Source organism: Nerophis lumbriciformis, linkage group LG01, assembly GCF_033978685.3.
Source record: "Nerophis lumbriciformis linkage group LG01, RoL_Nlum_v2.1, whole genome shotgun sequence".
In the NCBI taxonomy this organism is placed as follows: domain Eukaryota; kingdom Metazoa; phylum Chordata; class Actinopteri; order Syngnathiformes; family Syngnathidae; genus Nerophis; species Nerophis lumbriciformis.
In genome coordinates this window covers 42,430,166-42,451,414 of record NC_084548.2, presented here as the reverse complement: position 1 = coordinate 42,451,414, position 21,249 = coordinate 42,430,166, and the positions used below count along the sequence as shown (strand labels likewise).

General features: G+C 41.0%; 2 protein-coding genes across 8 annotated transcripts in view; both read left to right on the top strand.

The window, feature by feature from the left end:
- Nucleotides 1-3,861, top strand: part of LOC133620561 (serine/threonine-protein kinase WNK2) — a 54,652-nt gene extending 50,791 nt beyond the window's left edge. For all 3 annotated transcript variants that reach the window (XM_061982150.2, XM_061982162.1, XM_061982155.2), the window contains 2 exons: nt 1,290-1,573; nt 1,667-3,861. In XM_061982150.2, the coding sequence (XP_061838134.1) occupies nt 1,290-1,573; nt 1,667-1,954 (572 nt within the window). In that variant the 3' untranslated portion in view covers nt 1,955-3,861. The remainder of the gene's footprint in view (nt 1-1,289; nt 1,574-1,666) is intronic.
- A 213-nt stretch (nt 3,862-4,074) lies between these two features.
- Nucleotides 4,075-20,946, top strand: brpf1 (bromodomain and PHD finger containing, 1). 5 transcript variants are annotated; one of them, XM_061982192.1, is made up of 16 exons: nt 4,075-4,093; nt 5,357-6,141; nt 7,925-8,114; nt 8,187-8,474; nt 9,575-10,092; nt 10,190-10,379; nt 10,481-10,612; nt 10,750-10,878; nt 11,708-12,071; nt 12,208-12,498; nt 12,586-12,864; nt 12,934-13,081; nt 17,000-17,133; nt 17,227-17,342; nt 17,413-17,567; nt 20,006-20,946. In XM_061982192.1, exons 2-16 carry the CDS (start codon nt 5,402-5,404, stop codon nt 20,187-20,189), a joined length of 3,858 nt encoding a protein of 1,285 aa, XP_061838176.1. In that variant the 5' UTR covers nt 4,075-4,093; nt 5,357-5,401; the 3' UTR covers nt 20,190-20,946. The 5 variants fall into 5 exon arrangements, with proteins under 5 accessions (XP_061838176.1, XP_061838192.1, XP_061838166.1 ...); XM_061982208.1 differs by lacking the exon at nt 4,075-4,093 and adding an exon at nt 4,214-4,432 and having other exon boundaries at nt 17,000-17,109; XM_061982182.1 differs by lacking the exon at nt 4,075-4,093 and adding an exon at nt 4,214-4,432.
- Nucleotides 20,947-21,249: the final 303 nt, after the last annotated feature.

Here is a 21,249-nt window from a genome sequence, read left to right as displayed (position 1 = left end):
TGCTTGCATATACGAGACATTTTATACTGATTTGTGACAGCTATTGCATGGATATTCAACTGACGGCCCGGGGGGCCAACTCCAGCCCGGTAATGACATCATACCGAGTTCAGTTTAAAACCTGGGAGACAAACATTTTTGCAGCAAATTTCCAAAAACACACATATGCTCCTGTTGTGTAGAGGAACTTGGACCACTGCACTGGAAAAAATGCTCCTTTTTTAATAAAGTAAAAACAATCATAAGTTATTTTTGCTTGTAATAAGCAAAAAAAAATCTGCCAATGGGACAACTCAAAATTGTCTTGGTAAGATTTCTTGAAAGAAGACATTATATACAAGCATTAAAAACCTAAAAGTGATCTTGAAAATAGCAATTAAAACTTATTAGCTATACTTACTAGTATTGTGAAGTGTTGTGTCTTAACAAATTTGTGATGCGCAAAAGTAGGATTTTTTCCCCTCAGAAGATCTATTGCCTAAAAACAAGTTATGTCTCACTGAAAAATTTCTATTCAGGGATTGTGACTTATATTAAGTTTGTTTAGATATTTTGACTAGATATTAGAAATATATAGTTGGTGACATTGTGAGTTTTTCCAGTGTGTAAATACATTGGCAGTTCCATACATTGACGTTTTAACCTTGAAGCAAAAAACATAACACTGGGGTCCAGACTTGTGATTGACATAACTGAGGTGTTCCTCAAGGCACCCCTTAAAAACTCCCTTTTTCATTATGTAATTTATGTAACTAAAGTGTGGATTTAGCTTGTACTAGGGGTGTTCAAGGTTCCATTTTAGGTCGTCCCTTTTTCATCATTTGGGCTATTCAACTGGTGGCCCCCTCGAATTCAGTTAAAAAAACTTGTGATTCACATTTTTGCAGCAGTCTTAAAAACACTAGAGTTCTGTCATAAGATGATATTTGACTAACTTTTTCGCAGAAGGTCCTTAAAAACCGCAGCGTGTTCCTTTTAACTCTGACAAAATAAATAGACCAAAATCAAATGTCTACTGTAGAGGACACTGGATCACTAGAATATACAAATTAAGACTAATAGTGAAGGGAGAACTCCGCCCTCCCCTGGTCCTTAGCTTTCTGGAAATGTGGCCCCCAAAACAATTTAGTTGAATATCCCTGGTCTATTGTAATCTTTTGGCTTATATGTTGGCAAAATGTATTACTTCTAATTGGCTATATTTCATTATAAATCTTATCTTAAATTCCACTGTACATCAGCCAGATGATTGAATTTTAGATTTTGAATTGGGCTTTTTGTCTTTCCAGGGTCCTCTTTCAGTGCTGCTACAGCTCAGACACAGCCATCACTCGCCTCTGCCACAACCTTACCATCTCCTCAGTCAATCAGTCGGCTTGCTCAGGTCCAGACTAACAACAGCAACAATAAGAGAAGCACGTTTACCGATGACCTGCACAAACTGGTAGATGATTGGCCAAAGGCTATATCGGCGGCCAATCAGCCACCCCCTTCCTTGAACCAGATCAAACAGCAGAGGCGCTTGCAGGACCTGGAAGGCCAAACTGTGTCCATGGGAGCAGCGCCCTTTAAGGTATTTGGAGTTGAGATGTGTCATTTAATAAGATATATATAATCCCTAGTTCATGACCTATAATGCATCTTTTGTCTAACAATTCACTTCCAGATTAAATGCCAAACTGGTCCCAGCAAGTTGCCTTGCTCCTATCTCCTGATTGCTGCTTCGCACTCTAGCACAACAAGAAGCCACGGTCCCAACTACCCTCAAACTTTGCCCCCTGGGTACTTTTTGGTTCCTGGCCCTTGTTACGCTCAGCAGTGGCCTGGCTTGCCTCGGCCTATTAAATCAGTGAACCCCTTTTATGCCACGTCAAAACCTGAAATCCAAGCACCCCCTCTAGAAATGTACAACGCTGAGAATGACCTTAGTCCGAAATCATCCAGGACTACCTAAAACCTGCAGTCGGTGTGAATGAATAGCCCATTTGTATTTTGCTGAAACACCACAACTGCACGTTTTTTTCAGAGCTCGTAGGTACAGGAAAGAAAGGTTGATATTCTTTGTACAGTTACCATTTGGTTTATGACTGTGTATGTTATATATGAAAACGTAATGCTTATCAACTGAAACTTGGTCATTTGTCTTACATTACATTTTCCCCATTATTGTACTTTTTATTTCTTTGGACTAAACACAAGCGTATACTTGACCAACTACAGGTGTAATTTGGAATTCAAATGCCAGTTGGGCCCCAATTAATCATTTATCCTATCCACAGTATTATTATTGATGGAATGTAGTGCCTTGAACATTATCTTCTGCAAACAGCTTGTCGACATACAAGTGTTTTGCTTATTATGTGATGGGTCGTTAGAGTGCAGTCTTTTTTTAATGCATCACAGACAGCGTTTTGGTTTATCTCGGAATGCCATTGTAGCACTGCACTATTATTAACACAACATATGCTCTTATTCTTATAATAAAATGTACGTTCAATCTTTTTTTTTTAACTCTTCACCCCTGTGACTATGCCGTAGAGGTAAAATGCACTGTTGCCTTGCAAAGTGAAAATAGTTAATGTGTCACTGATGACAAAAGAAGGATGAATTACGCCAGCAGATGAAATCCCTCTTTCAGGTCAAATGGTTCTGTTGGACAAAGCACAAGATTGGGTAGTGTTATATAGCCTTGTGGTTAGACAAAAGGCAATGTCCAGAGCCATAAATGATGTACATAGTTCTTTCTACAGTAACTGCTTCTGGTTAGGTCGTGGTCAGAATGTAGCAATTAATATGTGAAGGCTTGAGGCTTTAAAGTGCAATTTAATCTTTCCCCAAAGCTTTGATTGTGGCGTTGCCACAAGCCTTATCTGATGTGTGTAACAGGAATAAGTGAAATGTTGGAAGAAAGTATGAACATGGCACTAGCAAGAAAACTCTGAATTCCCTACTGCTAAATGTATCTAGTACCCAGCATCAAGTATTGCGCGCAGTCACCAGTTAACATGACTTTTGAAGTTATTTGATTTTTGATGCTGCTATTGTGGGAGGCACTCCACTGAACACTGAAGCCTTTTATTTACGTTGGATAGTACCAAAGTCCTTACATTGAAATGACAAAGGATAAACAAACCGCAGTGTTACTTAAGTCTTTGACATTTTGTTAGCTGGTATCTGTTGCATAAAGCATTTTCCATTGTCAGATATTGCACATTTGAAATAATAGTTAGAGATTTGCACAAGCTATTCCCATGATTTTATTTGATTATGTATTTCCTTGGCTTTCACTGTCTTTAATGTTGGTAAAGGTCACCAAAATGTGGTCAACATTTTTTCCCCCACAAAACCTGGAGCAAGCAGTTAAGTTATTGTGGTGCAATATCTACACAACATGTAAGAATGGATTTAGGACCCTGATCCTTCCAAGCTGTGAATTGTACAGCTTTGTTGTAGTGTAAACTGTATATTTTGTGTATGCATAATGGAGAGGTTGGTTTGATGTATGGTATACCATCAATTCAGTTTGAATTGGAATTTTATAGTAAGAATCCTCTGCTTTGGGGACATTCTTCCAGTTGCAAGAGATTTCTGTTCTCTGGTATTTGTATCTGGAATGTGTTGTTTTGAACAGAGTAAGGGTACTTCTTGTTGACCAAGTTGGTGGCAGAGATCAAAAGGCTCAAGTGCCAGTTCTGACATTGTATCCATCCTTGCATGTCTCTGACCAACATTCCCTTGCAGTGACTATGCTCAGATTGTGGATAAACTTGTATTAAAAGTGAGTGGGGTTGCTTGCCTGTCACATTTCTTACTGTATCTCATACCCTGCTGCACTGTATGACACAGATAAATAAATTTTATTTTCACTCTGATCTTCACGTTTCATTGCTTTCATCTTAAAACTCACAGAAACATATTTACGTTTGACATTAAAACAAAGCGCCGATACCTTCAAGATGAACACATTCCAACAAGACGCCAAATTGTGTAAAGTCGATGTATGAGAACACCCGCGACAGATTCGCTTTCTATTAAAATTAGAAAACATTGTGAGCATAAATTGCTGAAAAAATATATTTGTGAAGCCCAAACAGTAGGTATCTAGGAAATGTGTTTCAAGTGAACACGAAGGACGTATTTCAGTTACAAAGCCGAGCGCTTTGGAGGCTCCCTTTGTGTGTCGAAAGTGCCAACCCGCGTCCGAGGCGTAGTGTTACAGCAATGGCAGCCCCTTTTGTTCGAGCGAGTGCCCGAAGTATTCCTAACACAATGAAATAATCTGGGTCTACATTGTATAATAACACACTTCACGCTTCCTACACTACACACGGCTTCACCTGGGAATTAATAATCACATCATTCATGTCGATTTGCGACCCTTCCGATGCTATGTGAGGCTTCCGGAGCGGGCAGCCTTGAGGAACGTGGAGTAGTAAGTGCTTATTAGTCCAGTAATGTGCTGTTTGACGACCTGTTTGTCAGTAAATTAAGTACTTATGAGTATTATTGTAATCTACCTTTAACACATTCTATTCGAAGTGTTTTTTTATGTTAAACCTAAACAGCGTGTAGCAGTGTTGGTCGTTTAAGCACGTTTCCCCCATTAAAGACCACGGATTTGTTAATATTTGATTAAGAGGCTTAATATTATACTATTATATTAGAGAAGTAAGCAGTATTGTTGTCATTTCGTGCTAAGTGACAGATTCCGAGGGTGAGGTCGTTGTGGAGGGAAACGCAAGCGTAGGGTTGAACTAATGTCAACTTCCAGTGAACCTTCACAAAATGTAGATATTAACAATATAGGTATTATTGTTTGTCAAAGGTAGTAATATACCCTGCAACCTATCAAGGATAGCTCCTTCTTAAGCTAACGTATGTCTTGCCAACGCAGCTAATATGTAGCTTTCGCTTTGCCACAATTGAACCCTCCTACAGGATGAACAAATACGTAAGATGCGTGGTTATTGTGCCTTTTTCTGTCTTCCCTGGTGTTGCACTTAGGTGGTTGACATTTGTGCTACGTTAGTGCGTGCTAGCTTCATTGCCAGTGGAAATAGCAGCGCTGTGCTAAGCTAACGTTAGCGACGTTATAATGCTTCGGTTAGCTGGGGAAGTTTCGCTAGTGTCTATTTTGTCCAAAGTACTGTTAGGTTAGTTACGGTGTGTAAAACTGCGGTTACATGATAACTGTTATAACAGTGATATTAAGTGAAGACTCAGCGATACGGTAGGGAACCTTTTGTTTTGTTTGGGGGGATTTGTTGTAGTCACGTGACTGCACTGTAGCAGGTGCACTATGTGCAAACAGGACTTGTCACATAAATGATCTCTGTATTGTTTACCCTTGTTTCAGATGTAAACCTCAAAAGTATCTGACCCAGCCGTGGCTGTTGGCAATATGGGACTGGACTTTGATGTAAAGACCTTCTGTCACAACCTACGGGCCACCAAGCCGCCTTATGAGTGTCCTGTGGAGAGTTGTCGCAAGGTCTACAAGAGCTACAGTGGCATTGAGTACCACCTTTACCGCTATGACCACGACAACCCGCCTCCTGCGCAGACTGTGCCTCAGAAGAAACGCAAGGGACGGCCTCCTCGCGCGTCACTAGCTGGGTCAATGGATTTGGACGACGGTAGCGGTAACGGAGGAGGGCAGGGGCATGGTGGGAATACACCGAGTAGCCCCAATAGGTCTGAACTTTCACATTCCCCTAGCAGGGACACAATGACCTATGCCCAGGCGCAACGAATGGTAGAGCTGGAGATTCAAGGACGCATTCACCGCATCAGCATCTTCGAGAACATTGATGTAGTGTCAGAGGAGGACAGTGATGCGGAGGACGGCCCACCCTCTGTCACAGGTGGTAGTGCTGGTGGGGTGTGTAACGGTAGCGACGGTGGAGCTGGAGGCAGCGAAGTAGGAGGTAGTGTCAAAGACAGGCCCGATATGCCGTCATCTAATGGGGGCAAAGCCACGCCAAAGTCCGGGAAACATAAAAGTAAAGAAAAGAAGAAGGATGGCTCTTCTCATCAGCACAGCACTCAGTCGGGGCCGGCTGTCAAACTGCCGGAGGCCGTGTTTAGAGAACTGGACCAAGAGAGACCCGATGCCCCTGATCGGCCATCGTCTTACTACAGGTAAGACTAATAAGCAGCACAGTCTGCTTGATACCTTGATTGTGTGTATTTATTATTATGCAAGTTATGTGTTTATTGACCTAGTCTTTAAATCCAACCTGTGTCTTCATACAAAGTAACATCAATGACCAAAATCTGATACATTTTTTTTAAGTGCTACCATAAGACGTCAAGTCATTAAAAAAATCAGCTGTTGCTTGTACAATTGTCATCAATACTAGTGAGTGGCTAGATGAATACATCTGAGCAATGATGATTCTAACCTACATTTAACACACTTGAAGGCTATCTAGATCAGAGGTATTTAACAGGGGGTCCACAGAGGTAGTGCTGGGGGTAGACACATTTTGGGTTGTTAAGACATATTTTGAATATATATTTTTTATATTTTTGCAATTTTTCCACACATTTAAATGTCTTGAAATACACATTAACATTGAACTAACACACTGTATAGTAGTTTTTAAACGACATTGGTATGGCCACCCTTCTAACTGTACCTTGCAGGTTTAAAATAAAAATATAAATAAATAATTATATCATTATATTTTGATGAGCAATTAAATTAGGTAGCAATTAGCATGGCTAGTGTCCGGGTAGAGATTAGCAGTGCTAGTTAACAGTTAGCCATTAGCAGTACTAGTTTCCGGGTAGCGATGCTAGTTTTTAGCCTGCGATTAGCAGCACAAATTTCCAGCTAGAGATTAGCGGTGCTATACTGTATTATCTGGATATCATAGTATTGCACAACTACAAGGTATCTTTAGGATCAGTTTAATTTATTACACAATTTTATACAGGATATGTAAATAGAGGGTACCCGTTCCATCTCTCCTTCAGTTTAAGGGTCCTTGGTCTGCAAAACATTGAAGACCTGGTGTAGATAAAATGTATAGGATATGCTTTGGTGGATATTGTGCTCCACAGTCACATTAATAACCCGTTTTCTAAGTCGGTCTGAAACAGTGTGAAGAGGCGTTCCCTTTAGATTGCAAATGAAACCCTCCACTTCCACCCTCTCCACTTTTTTAAGAGCCTGTCAAAAATAAACTTACCGGTAATAAACAATGTATTTTTTAAATATCCAGAACTTATTTTACTGTATGTTATTATTGTGCGTGGGCATGGGACGATTACATGAAATTAATACTTTATCCTACCTTCGCTCCTATATTTCCTCAAATCAAGTTGTAATGTTGCGATGGTACTGTCGGAGTTAAGCGGCTAATCCAACTTTGTACTTACTGGTCCATGTTGACAAAACAGTCCCGTGTAAAATGTTGTGAACAAATATAAACACGGAAGTATTTATTTTGTAGACATCAGAGCAAGCCGGAGGGCATGAAACGAGAAGGAATAACACTAGAGGCTCAAGGCAGCCTGAAGCAGAGGGGGAGGAGGCTGGCCGACAGACAGCATGTACTAGAAATGCCCACTTAAGTACGTCCACCACACTGTGATGTCACAATGTTAAAAAAGACTGCAAAACAACATTAAGAAGCATCCAAAACTGGGTGTAAGCTCACGCCAAATGCATGAACCTTCTGATTTGACGCTTTGGTATCCAACAATGTAACAATATTTATAAGTCAGAAATGTAGTAACTCATCATACGTCCCTTTTAAAGAAAACATCATCAAAGGTATATATTCCTTGATATGAGTCATTATTTTGTCAGATAAAAAGGATTTGGACTCCTTCTACACGTCTCTACAAAGACAATAATCTCTCATTTGTAATGAATGCCTTTTCTTCAATGTACTTGTAATGGCCTACTGTCCAGGTACATCGACAAGTCTGTAGAGGAGCTGGATGAGGAAGTGGAGTACGACATTGATGAGGAGGACTACATCTGGCTCGACATCATGAACGACAAACGGCGGCTTGACGGTGTCACACCTATCCCTCAAGAGGTCTTTGAGTACCTCATGGACCGTCTAGAAAAGGAATCCTACTTTGAGAGCCATAACAAGGTACCAGACTTTAGAAACACAAAACCAATTTTAAAACAGATGAGTAAAATATCCCACTCTTTTTTGTTATAGGCAGACCCCAGTACCCTCATTGATGAGGATGCTGTATGCTGCATCTGTAATGATGGAGAGTGTCAGAACAGCAATGTGATTCTCTTCTGTGACATGTGTAACCTGGCGGTACACCAAGAGTGCTACGGAGTGCCATACATTCCAGAGGGCCAGTGGTTATGTCGTCGCTGCCTGCAGTCACCTAGTCGAGCGGTGGACTGCGCTCTCTGCCCCAACAAGGGAGGAGCGTTCAAACAGACGGATGATGCACGCTGGGCTCACGTCGTGTGCGCCCTCTGGATTCCAGAGGTGAAGAAGACATACTGTTTTTCCGTCTGTATTATTCTTTTGGGCTTTGTTGATCTGCTGCACGTTGCCGTACAGCTCTATAATATGATACCCAAAATGCAACAGATATTTGCATCATGCGTCATGCCAGCAACCAAATAATACTATTTTCAAAACAGCATGATGTTGGGATGTAGCTTTGAAGATTTTAATTGATCTCTGAACCATATTGATTTTAATATGGACCAGAAATATAAGACAAACTTTCCTTTCAAGACTTAAGTTTTTCGAAAAATATTTTGAAACAATTTTCTGAATCTTTTTTTAAACTGTTAAAACTGATCACCTGTCACAATAATCTAAAATTAGCAAGTCCTCTTTTGTTTTTTGCTAAATTTTTAACTGTCTCTCTTACGGACACATTCCCCAAGCTCATTGATGCGTTGAGTGACTGGAAGAAAAGGTTTGACTTCCTCGGGGAGAAGTCGTTGCCGCCATCTATTGGTTTGCATTTGTAAATCTCTTGACCCCAAATATAGAATATATAGGATAATAATTTTTTATATTCAGATCTAATGGTCATTGTACAATTCAAATTACAATTTACAAATTACAAGTGCATGGTATCTACTTGGCTTGACATTGCTCTTCCATCGGATAAACCTGGTACTGCAAAGTACTATTTCCTGCACCTGTTTTCAGTGGTTCCAAGTATTCCGCTAGATTTATAGGCTACATTGAAATCATAACCATATCATTAGTGTACCCTGTTGCTTCACTTTGCTGCTACACTTACCGTAGTTTGTCTGCTGTTCTCGCACTCTCAAGTAAAATGTGTCTCCTTATCGTAGCAGCAGCCATATTCCAAGAACTGAAAATAGCAGCTCCTCATTCTCAGTAGTTATTTCGTTTTTGTTGTTTTGTCACTGATGCATTGCAAAAGTTAAATGTGCTATAGAAAAGCAGCGCTGGTGGTTGCTTTATTCACTCATGACAGCTGGCTCTACTTTTTTACATTTACAGACGTGATACAGTAATACAATCAGTAAGATTAGTTTTAATGCAGTAACCTCTGCTTTTTGTCACATTCTAGTAATAAAGTCAACTTTGCTGCTTTTCAGGTCTGCTTTGCCAACACGGTCTTTCTGGAGCCGATAGACAGCATTGAGCACATCCCTCCTGCACGCTGGAAGCTAACCTGCTACATCTGCAAGCAGCGCGGCTCAGGCGCCTGCATTCAGTGTCACAAAGCCAACTGTTACACCGCCTTCCATGTCACATGTGCACAGCAAGCTGGCCTCTACATGAAAATGGAGCCTGTCAGAGAGACCGGAGCAAATGGAACCTCATTCAGCGTTCGTAAGACGGCTTACTGTGACATCCACACTCCCCCAGGATCAGCCCGACCTTTGGGAGGAGTCGGTGGTGCCAGCATAGCGTCATCTCAAAGTGAAGGAGAACTGGAGGAGGATGACGAGCCCAGCATCGTCCATGATGAAGACTCTCGGGGCTGGAGTTCAGAGCGGGCCAAGAGGGCCAAGGCCAAGTCTAGGCTGAAGATGAAGAGAGCTCGGAAGATCTTGGCTGAGAGAAGAGCTGCTGCTCCAGTGGTGTCTGTGCCCTGTATACCCCCTCATAGGTACATGTTGGTCTCTGCTCAATCGTATTCATATTCACCACCTTCAACATGCAATCATACTTCCAAGAGTTATGTCATGTTTTTTCCCCCCACTTAGGCTAAGCAAAATCACCAGTAACTTAACAGTGCCCAGGAAGAGCCAGTTCATGCAGCGGCTTCACAGCTACTGGACACTGAAGAGGCAAAGCCGCAATGGTGTGCCTTTGCTGCGGCGTCTTCAAACCCACCTGCAATCACAACGACATGCTGACCCCCTCCCGCTGCAGCCTTCAGCCCAAGTTCCTGTGGTATGTTGTGTAGAAGAGTGCTGAGGTATTTTCATAATTCACTGCAGTCTTTCCTTTAATTAAGATGCATCATGTGTTTGTACTTGATTGTGATGCTGCAGAGAGACACTGAAGAGAAACAAAGTGCTTTAAAGGAGCAACTGAAGGCATGGCAGAGACTAAGACACGACTTGGAGCGAGCCAGGCTGTTGGTGGAACTCATCCGTAAAAGAGAAAAACTCAAGAGGGAAACGGTGAGACACTAGTTTTGGACCACAGCTTACTAAAACCACAACACAACCACTTGTGTGATTGGAAGAATATAACATGCATGGCTTCTGTGCATTTAACAGATTGTAGCATTTAATGATTTACACGTCCCTGTATTCAGATCAAAGTGCAGCAGATGGCGCTAGAGATACAGCTGATGCCCCTCCTGGTGCTTCTGCGGAGTACATTGGAGCAGCTACAGGAAAGAGACACTAACAACTTCTTCACTGAGCCTGTGCCCCTTGCAGAGGTACGCTAAACTCTCTAAACACACTTTGTTTGTGATATACCAAAATAACAGTCTTTATTTACTATTTTAATATTTTAGTCTACTCGGAAATAAAACCACTAAATAAATCAAATTAATGTTTAGCGTGGGTTGCAAGCACCCAGGGCAGCTGTGACATTTGTGCCACCAGTATCCACTCCTCCACAGCCCTACCAGACCGCTATGACCTTGTTCCAAGCACCAAACAAATGTAAACTTTACTGAATACTGAATAGTCATCGCCAACAGTTTTGGTATATACCTAAAACCTTCAGTATATCAGTATGTAGAAGTACATTATGGAATGGATTACCGGTAAGCAAAGAAGTCAAACAATGTACTAATATGATCCGCTTAAAGAAAGTTTATACAGCACAACAAATAATCATTGTCATAAACACCTTAAACCTTATGGAAAAATTAGATAATCTTATTAATCTCATTATATGAATCACAATTTACTTAACTATTTATTCATGAGAACTCAATTGATTATATATGTATTTTATTTGTTTGTGTTACAAATTGAGCACAGAAAGAGAACAGACAAATGTGTTTGAAATTGCTATGAAATTGGGAAAAAGGTCATTTGAAATCAGCTCTGTTTGTTCTTATTCCTTTTCAGACATGTTGTAATGAGACATTGGATTTATGTGATGTACCGGTACCATATTGTAACTGTGCTTGTTTGAAAAAAAATAGAACCACAACCACACACACATATTTAGTCAAAATTGACTGACTTTTATTTGTGCATATTTGTAAATAATAGTGTTATTTGCATTTTGACCTGTATCCACTGTGGCTGCAGGTGCCAGACTACCTGGACCATATTGACACTCCCATGGACTTCCAGACAATGTGGAACCTTCTAGAGTCCCACCGCTACCTCACTTTTGAGGCATTTGAGGCCGACTTTGGCCTCATTGTCAACAACTGCCTCAAGTATAATGCCAAGGACACAGTTTTCTATCGTGCTGCCCTGCGGCTCAGAGAAATGGGCGGAACGGTCATTAGAACTGCCAGACGGCAGGCAGAGCGGATTGGCTTTGACTACGAGACTGGCATGCACCTCCCTCGAGAACCTAGCCCAGACACTCGACGTGAACAAGACAGGGAACGAGAGCGAAACAGAGAACGAGAGACTGACTGGCAATTATCGTCTAATGAAGATGGTGTGTGAACTTCCTTTACTAATTGGTTACCATGAATACCATTTTTTATCATTCTTCAACAGACACCATCAGAAGACACTTTGCTTCATGTCATGGTGTTTAACTGTACTTTTTTTGTTCCTTGTGGCTTAAGCAGAACTCCTACCAGAGAACAGGCGCCGCCTACCATTGGAGGAGCAGTTACTTTACGTGCAGGCGCGTCTTGAGGAGGCCAACTCGGGGAAACACAGCATCGGACAGTCTCGCAGAGCCAAAGCTATGAGGAAGGAGCTCAGTGTCATCAAGAGAAAACTGGCCCACCAGCGAGAGGGCTTAGGGTCTAGGGAGTCAATAGGAGGAGATCGGGGTTCCCACTCCCATCATACATCGTCTGCAGGACACCACGACGAAGGGGAAGAAAGCAGCAGTCAGGAGCTTGGTGGAAAAGGTTTGTTGTTTTCTGTTTCTGTACCAGTGTCTTATTTGTGTTTGAAATATTTAAAAGGCATGTGCTTTTTGTCCTCTCCCCCCCAAGATCTGAGTGTGTCCTCATCTGTCTTGGCTCCAGAAGTGGGTCGACGAACATCTGTTCTATTCTCCAAAAAGAACCCAAAAATGGCTGGACCTCCAAAGAGACCAGGCCGCCCTCCAAAAAACAGAGACACTGGCTACGCCTCGACGGGAGTAACCCCGAGCCCAATCGGGCCCCCTCAGTTACCCATGCTGTCCCCGGGTCGACAGAGGAAGCGTCCGCGCAGCCCCCACACCAGCTCCAGCTCTGACAGCGACAGCGACAATGACGACCTGCTGCCAGGTACTGCAAGAAAATACATAGTTAAATTGTACATACGACTTCACCTTCATTTGTGTACTATATACATAGGGTTGCCAAGTAACGGTTTTGACGGAGGGAACCAGCCCGTAACTGAAAGCTTCCGTGTATACAGAAATGACACCCGTCTTCCACGTTCCAGCTCAGACTCTGAGTCCACCACCAGCAGCAGCAGCAGCGCTGCCTCTGACCGGACTAGGTGATATGTTTTATCTTTCTCATTAATTATGTTACACATGGTCAAAGTGGCTGTTTGCAACTTTAAGATGCTGCCTTGAGGGCGCAAAATTTGAAAGTGTTTTAATCATTATATCCTACCGGTACTCTGTTCCGACTTAGAACACGCAAACTACGCCCCAAGTAACACACATGCACACGCAGTTATGTTTGTTGTCCGCTAATAATAGCGATTGGACAAAGTTTAGCTACTAACATTAGCTATCATTGAATGTGTATTCTAGCATATAAAAAAACAAAACAAATTGTTATTGTTTCCCTGAGACTCCTGCCGTGTACATGTGTACGAGACAGTGGTGAGTGACCATCTTAACACCAGACTTTTTCCTTGGTTTGACGAGCAATTTTTATTTAGTGTAATTTGTAGTTGTGGGAAATCTACATGTAAAAAAATATATATTTAAGTATTCAAACACTAATGGTAACTTTGGTTCACACTGCAGGGTATGATGCCTAATTTGGATTGTTTTGTTAAATCTGATCTTTTATGTGGTTGTTCACGATACAAAAAAGTTGATTTCAAATGTGAACAGAATGTGTCCCAGAACTCACTAAGCATGCGCATATGGCGTCACACGTGCTCCATTGTGTTTATGGGAGGTAAACATGGCTTCAATTCTAGTAGATTTGTGGCAGTTTCAAGGATTTTGTTCAATCGGAGTCAACATTTTCTTAACAAAATTATTTGGCATTGAAGATTACGAAGGAAGAGGGAAAAATTTGGGCTTTGCGCAGTTTTGTGTGACATTTGCTTCGACATTTGCTCAGAGGAGCATGATGGTGGAAAATGGAGTGGTGGGACATTGATGTAAGTTTTAAAACATCTTCTTTTTGCCTGTTTTCTTCTCATTCAGCCAATGTTTCTTGTCGCAACAGTTTATGTAGGCAAAATAATTTATGTTGTTAATCGCTTTTTGATGACGTATTGTTAGGATTAATACGACACAATCATTCAGACTGTAGTCTCATCGGATAATATCAATCAATCAATCAATGTTTATTTATATAGCCCTAAATCACAAGTGTCTCAAAGGGCTGCACAAGCCACAACGACATCCTCGGTACAAAGCCCACATAAGGGCAAGGAAAAACTCACCCCAGTGGGACGTCGATGTGAATGACTATGAGAAACCTTGGAGAGGACCGCATATGTGGGTAACCCCCCCCCCCTCTAGGGGAGACCGAAAGCAATGGATGTCGAGTGGGTCTGACATAATATTGTGAGAGTCCAGTCCATAGTGGATCCAACATAATAGTAAGAGTCCAGTCCATAGTGGGGCCAGCAGGACACCATCCCGAGCGGAGACGGGTCAGGAGCGCAGAGATGTTCCCAGCCGATGCACAGGCGAGCGGTCCACCCCGGGTCCCGACTCTGGACAGCCAGCACTTCATCCATGGCCACCGGACCTGTGCCCCCCCCCTCCACAAGGAAAAGGGGAGCAGAGGAGAAAAGAAAAGAAACGGCAGATCAACTGGTCTAACAGGGGGGCTATTTAAAGGCTAGAGTATACAAATGAGTTTTAAGATGGGACTTAAATGCTTCTACTGAGGTAGCATCTCTAATTGTTACCGGGAGGGCATTCCATAGTACTGGAGCCCGAATAGAAAACGCTCTATAGCCCGCAGACTTTTTTTGGGCTCTGGGAATCACTAATAAGCCGGAGTTCTTTGAACGCAGATTTCTTGCCGGGACATATGGTACAATGCAATCGACAAGATAGGACGGAGCTAGACCGTGTAGTATTTTATACGTAAGTAGTAAAACCTTAAAGTCACATCTTAAGTGCACAGGAAGCCAGTGCAGGTGAGCCAGTATAGGCGTAATATGATCAAACTTTCTTGTTCTTGTCAAAAGTCTAGCAGCCGCATTTTGTACCAATTGTAGTCTTTTAATGCTAGACATAGGGAGACCCGAAAATGATACGTTACAGTAGTCGAGACGAGACGTAACGAACGCATGAATAATGATCTCAGCGTCGCTAGTGGATAAAATAGAACGAATTTTAGCGATATTACGGAGATGAAAGAAGGCCGTTTTAGTAACACTCTTAATGTGTGACTCAAAGGAGAGAGTTGGGTCGAAAATAATACCCAGATTCTTTACTGATTCGCCTTGTGTAATTGTTTGGTTGTCAAATGTTAAGGTGGTATTATTAAATAAATGTCGGTGTTTAGCAGGACCGATAATCAGCATTTCCGTTTTCTTGGCGTTGAGTTGCAAGAAGTTAGCGGACATCCATTGTTTAATTTCATTAAGACACGCCTCCAGCTGACTACAATCCGGCGTGTTGGTCAGCTTTAGGGGCATGTAGAGTTGGGTGTCATCAGCATAACAATGAAAGCTAACACCGTATTTGCGTATGATGTCGCCTAGCGGCAGCATGTCAAAACTAAAGAGTGCAGGGCCAAGAACCGAACCCTGAGGAACTCCGCACGTTACCTTAACATAGTCCGAGGTCACATTATTATGGGAGACGCATTGCATCCTGTCAGTAAGATAAGAGTTAAACCACGACAAAGCTAAGTCTGACATACCAATACGTGTTTTGATACGCTCTAATAAAATATTATGATCGACGGTATCGAAAGCAGCGCTAAGATCAAGAAGCAGCAACATAGATGACGCATCAGAATCCATCGTTAGCAGTAGATCATTAGTCATTTTTGCGAGGGCTGTCTCCGTAGAGTGATTTGCCCTGAAACCGGATTGAAAAGGTTCACAGAGATTGTTAGACACTAAGTGTTCATTTAGCTGCTGTGCGACAATTTTTTCGAGGATTTTCGAAATAAAGGGAAGGTGGGACACCGGTCGGTAGTTTACCATGAGGTCAGGATCAAGGTTAGGTCTTTTGAGCAGAGGATGAATAACCGCTTTCTTGAATGCTAGGGGAACAGTGCCAGAGGAAATTGATAAGTTTATAATATTTAGCACTGATGGACCTAATAATACAAAAAGCTCTTTGATAAGTTTCCCAGGAAGTGGGTCAAGTAAACATGTTGTTTGTTTTATCCCACTTACACGCCGTAATAGTTCCTCTAATGTTATTTAATCAAAAAGAGAGAGACTATTTTGTATTGCAGTATCCGTCGTAGATACAGTTGTATATGTGTTAATAGAACCCAGTTGTAGCTGGGATGCGTTGTCTTTAATCTCCTTTCTAATGAGTTAAATTTTCTTATTAAAGAAATTCATAAAGTCATCTGCCGAGTGGGTGGAGCTATTGGGAGGAGTCCCTTGTTATATATCTGGTTTAAATACGATTCTGAAACAGGCCTCATCAGATTTGAAGAATTTGGGATTTTACTGTTCACATTAACATAACAATAATCGGATACGTCTCACATATGGGAAAAACAATTGTAATTGACCTACAGTGTGGACATAGCCATAAACTAGCCTGTGGTGTTATATTTTTTTGGTATAAAAATTTAACTTTGAGCAAGTTGCAAACAGCCCCTTTAAGTAAACATGACTAAAGGCACATCACAATATCAATGGAAGAGAAGCGGTAAGGACAGCTATTGAGGACATTGACACACTTTTGAAAGACACTTGCATCAAATGACACCAGCTACATTTGAGATGGCATCAACAAATTTGCGTTTAAAGTTTCTACCCTTTCAGACAATGGTGTGCAATGTTTGTTTAGATTTTTTGATCTCAGTATTGTTGAGTTGTAGCTTTTCTACTCCTGTGATTTTGTCTGTGACACAGGTAGTACTATGCGTTGAGATGCAAGATACTTTTGTAAGATGAAATAAAGGAATGTTAAACATTCCTGTAATGACCAACAAGATGAAAATGAACTTACATTAAATAAATTCACAAAGAAATATAAATACGTATATTGTTAAACTCTTATTTATACTTTTCTGGTAGTACGACCCCCTCGAAGCAAGGCAGAGGAAAGGCGTCATTCTCTCGCTCTGCCTTTCAAGAGGACAGCAGCGAGGAGACGTCTGGCACTGAAAACGAGTCCTACTCAGTCGGTGGGTCACGAGGAGTTTCACACTGTGAGTTAGAACAGTTTAGGTTTTAGAGCACACATTGTTAGAGATAAATCTTTAGATGACATAGTGGTGATTGTGCTCCTGACTTCCTATCAGTGGTGCGTGGCCGAGCTAGGTCAGGATGCTGGATGACCTCAGATGATTATTCATCTTTGGATGCTCTGGACTTGGTGTGGGCCAAGTGCAGAGGCTACCCTTCATATCCTGCTCTGGTGAGTCCAATGTTAAATACAACATTTGACACTTGTTGTCCTGTGGGTTAAAACGCCTATTTGTCTGCAGATCATTGATCCGAAAATGCCCAGAGAAGGGGTGTTCCACCGGGGTGTCCCGATTCCTGTCCCTCCATTGGATGTTCTTAAACTTGGCGAGCAAATGACCCAGGAAGCCAGGGAGCACTTGTTCCTGGTCCTATTTTTTGACAATAAGAGAACCTGGTTAGTGGTTTGCATTGGCACATTATATGTGTTTGTCTCTTGCTGTTAATGTATTTAAGGCAAGATAAGTGGGATAGTTGCTAACAGCAAAGACGTTTTGGGTAATGTCAGTCATGTTCCTTATCCAATCCTGCTTAAATTCTTCAGAAATTTGCTGGTCGGTCCCCTAAGCTGTTACACCAAATGTGTTAATTCTTCAAATTGCAAGTAAAATCGAATTTTGATGTTTAATAACAGCGCCATCATGTGGTGTATTTGTCAGAAAGATAATAGCCTAAGCAGTATGAGAGTGATGCATGTTTTGACCAATATTTACCACTTTGTGTGTAGAAGTTCAATGTAGAAGCGGATGTCCTAATTCCTTCACATTACTATATTTCAAGGTTCTTTGATTGCAAGAATATATTGTCATCGATGGGAAATGATCACTTCATTGACACATTGCATCAATATCTTGCTGAAGTAGGGATAGGTATTGGTAAGGACCTCACGATACAATATGTCCCACAATACAATGCAATATGGCGATATATTGCCAAGTTCTACACAGTTCACCGATACATTTTAAATGTAGTTTAAAATTAGTGCTGTCAATTGATTACATTTTTAAATCAAATTAATCACACTTGCATTTTGTTTCATCACAGCAAATTACTTGTGTGCACAATTTAAATTAACTTTAAAAAAAGACACTAATATTTGGACACTAATGCAATTTTATTTTTAAAATGTCATACAAGAACATTTTTAAATGTTTTACTTAATTGCACATTACATTTGCTCAAAAACTTTGGTAAGAGTTTTGTCTGAAGTACTGCGGGTGTATTTTGAAGTAATATTTTTCAGTGAGCACACTAGTCAGCGTCTCTTTACTCATCTCTGCACTGGCGTATGCATTGATCTGATCACTGACCGTATAACAACCTGCACCGCCTTTCAGGTAACCATCTGCGGTTAAGGTAAAGGAGAATGTGTGGTCAAAATAAATGTATACATGATAAATGCATTAATGTTTTGTGATTAATCACATGACTTAAGGTATTACAATCGACAGTCATGCTTAAAATATTGATCTAAAATTGTATATTTGTACTCTAGATTACAGTAAAAATGGACCAACTGAGTCCCAAAATCACTCATTCCAAATCAATTTCCATGTATCGCAATTGTACAGGAAGTAGATCAAGTTTTTTTTGCCAACTACTGTTAATGTACTAGAAGAACTTTCTTGCTCACAACGAGGTAGCACTACAACAACACTTTGGGCAGCGGCGGTGCAGAAGTCGTCCTTGAGTTACAGTTGCAAACATGACTTAATTACTTTTTTTACATTTAAAAAAAATAATCAAAATAATAAAGGTTTTGTTTAAAAAAAAAAAAATGCATTGCTATGTATTGCCATGTTGATATTTTTTGCCACCACTACGCTGATGTATACTGGCCCTGATGTGGAATTGACTGTCAATTTTCCAATTTACAACCTGAGCCATGGTGCCCCCGTAAAGCTAACTTTAGTTGGCGTAGTGATTCTCCTGAATGAGCACACTCGTCTCATTTTGTGGCCGTCGCTCAACGGAAACTGAGTAAGTAATGAAAGAACATTTCAAAGAAATAGGGCAAAGTTGTTTTTCGAGAACTGAACAGGAGGTGGAACGACCTCCAACCTGTTGTCATAACAACCGTTTGCTGGAAACCTAATTCATTTGCCAACCATTTTTACCACAGTACATTTTCTTGAGGGACAGTGCAACAGAAATAAAACTTGGAAATTCTGTAGAGTTGCCAGTGTACAGCTTATATAGTAGTAGAGATGTATTATCCCCTGAAAATGACTCAATTATTTGTCTAAATAGCTGGCAACACAAAGGAATACTAAAATATTGTCTTGCCTACAGTCAAGAATGGTGATTTTCTTGAGGGACAGTGCAACAGAAATAAAACTTGGAAATTCTGTAGAGTTGCCAGTGTACAGCTTATATAGTAGTAGAGATGTATTATCCCCTGAAAATGACTCAATTATTTGTCTAAATAGCTGGCAACACAAAGGAATACTAAAATATTGTCTTGCCTACAGTCAAGAATGGTGATAGTAGATTCATAGTCTTGGGCTGCTTGAGTACTGATCATACTGTGGAGCTGTGGTTCATTGAGGATAACATGAATTCCAACATGTACTGTCATAGATTGTTGGCAAGGCAGTAAATTGCCAGCCATGTTTCTGTCAGTATGCCACACAGCAGCTGTAGCTACAGATGCAGGGTACCACCACCAAGGTGTAACTGTAGAAGTGAAGTGTAAAATGCTTTGAATGTCTAGAAAGGTGCTACATAAATACAATTAATTATTATCATAAAAACTGCTGAAATATGAGGGATGTAAATAATGTAAATTTCGTTTCAATTAAATTGTATATGTGTGTTGGGGTTTTTTGCTTGCAGGCAGTGGTTACCGCGCTCTAAGTTGGTACCACTCGGGGTGGACCAGGAGCTGGACAAAGAGAAGATGCTGGAGGGCAGGAAATCAAACATCCGCAAGTCCGTACAGGTTGCTTACCACCGGGCCATGCAGCACCGCAGCAAAGTGCAAGGAGACCCAAGCAGCGAGACCAGTGACAGTGACTAAAGGATACACAAAGACACACACTTAATTTTATGGTTAGTACAGTTGTGTGTGTGTGGGGGGGGTCACTAGAATTCCCCACTTGAAGACGATCCACTATGACAGCCCCAACAATCAGTTTAATCTGACACGTGAAATAAATATTGTATTTAAGAGAATAACTAATAATCATGGAAACATTGTTAGATATGCAGAATTGTGAATAAAAGCAACCCATGGATGTGGATCTAAATGTTGATATTAAAAAAAAAAAGATGAGCTAATTGTTTACAGTAAACAGCTAATGTGAGTTGACTTATTCACAGGGAAATGCATGTAGTGTACAAGAAGTACACACACTGGAATAGCTGCCATCACCCGAGCATACTGTATGTTCATGTGTTATCATCCTCCACCAAAGTCCCTAACAGGCCTGGTGCTAAATGTCCAGTCCTTTGCGGAGAACCAAGAGACTATTGCAGCCTAAACTGTGGGTGAAATTCCATGTTATTTATTCTCCGTCTTGCTCCTTTTACAAGATCCCCACCCAAACTGGTTTCAACACTTTCTTACTCTGGTTTTTTTATTTTATTTAGTCCGTCACTTGTAATCATGGATATCACTTGTAATCACAACGCCTCGTCTTTTTAAGCTTTTGTAATGTGGCACAGGTCAGTGACCAAACTCCTAGTCCTTGACTGATCGCCTTAGAACTTTTATATAAATACAGATTGCATAAGAATAGAAGTTTAATAATAAAAAAAAAAAGACTTTTTTTTAGAAACGATCTGCTTTGTTGTGTATTTCTGGTCTTGTCGTCCCCTCCCGGGTCAAGGGAAGACGCAGCTGCCTAGTTGGATCAAAAGAGACATCGGAGATGCTTTGCTGAACCAAAAGTTGCTTTATTACAAGCGAGAGTCATTTAAACAGGTCTGCAGTATCCGGAGGAATCTTAGTCAAAAAATAGAGGATTCTTGCCTTTGAGAAGCCAAACCATCAGTTTATATATTCTTTCTTTGTCTGTCTGGGTGTGCGCTAAGTCTAAACAGCACCACCTGACCATAAAAGAAGATGTTCGTGTGTA

Bases quoted from the DNA above. Each gene is read 5' to 3' on its own strand.
- brpf1 (XM_061982192.1), top strand. From the start codon at position 5,402: ATGGGACTGGACTTTGATGTAAAGACCTTCTGTCACAACCTACGGGCC. The intron at 10,879-11,707 runs GTACGCTAAACT...CTGTGGCTGCAG, and splicing joins AGCCTGTGCCCCTTGCAGAG to GTGCCAGACTACCTGGACCA. The intron at 17,343-17,412 runs GTGAGTCCAATG...ATTTGTCTGCAG, and splicing joins ACCCTTCATATCCTGCTCTG to ATCATTGATCCGAAAATGCC.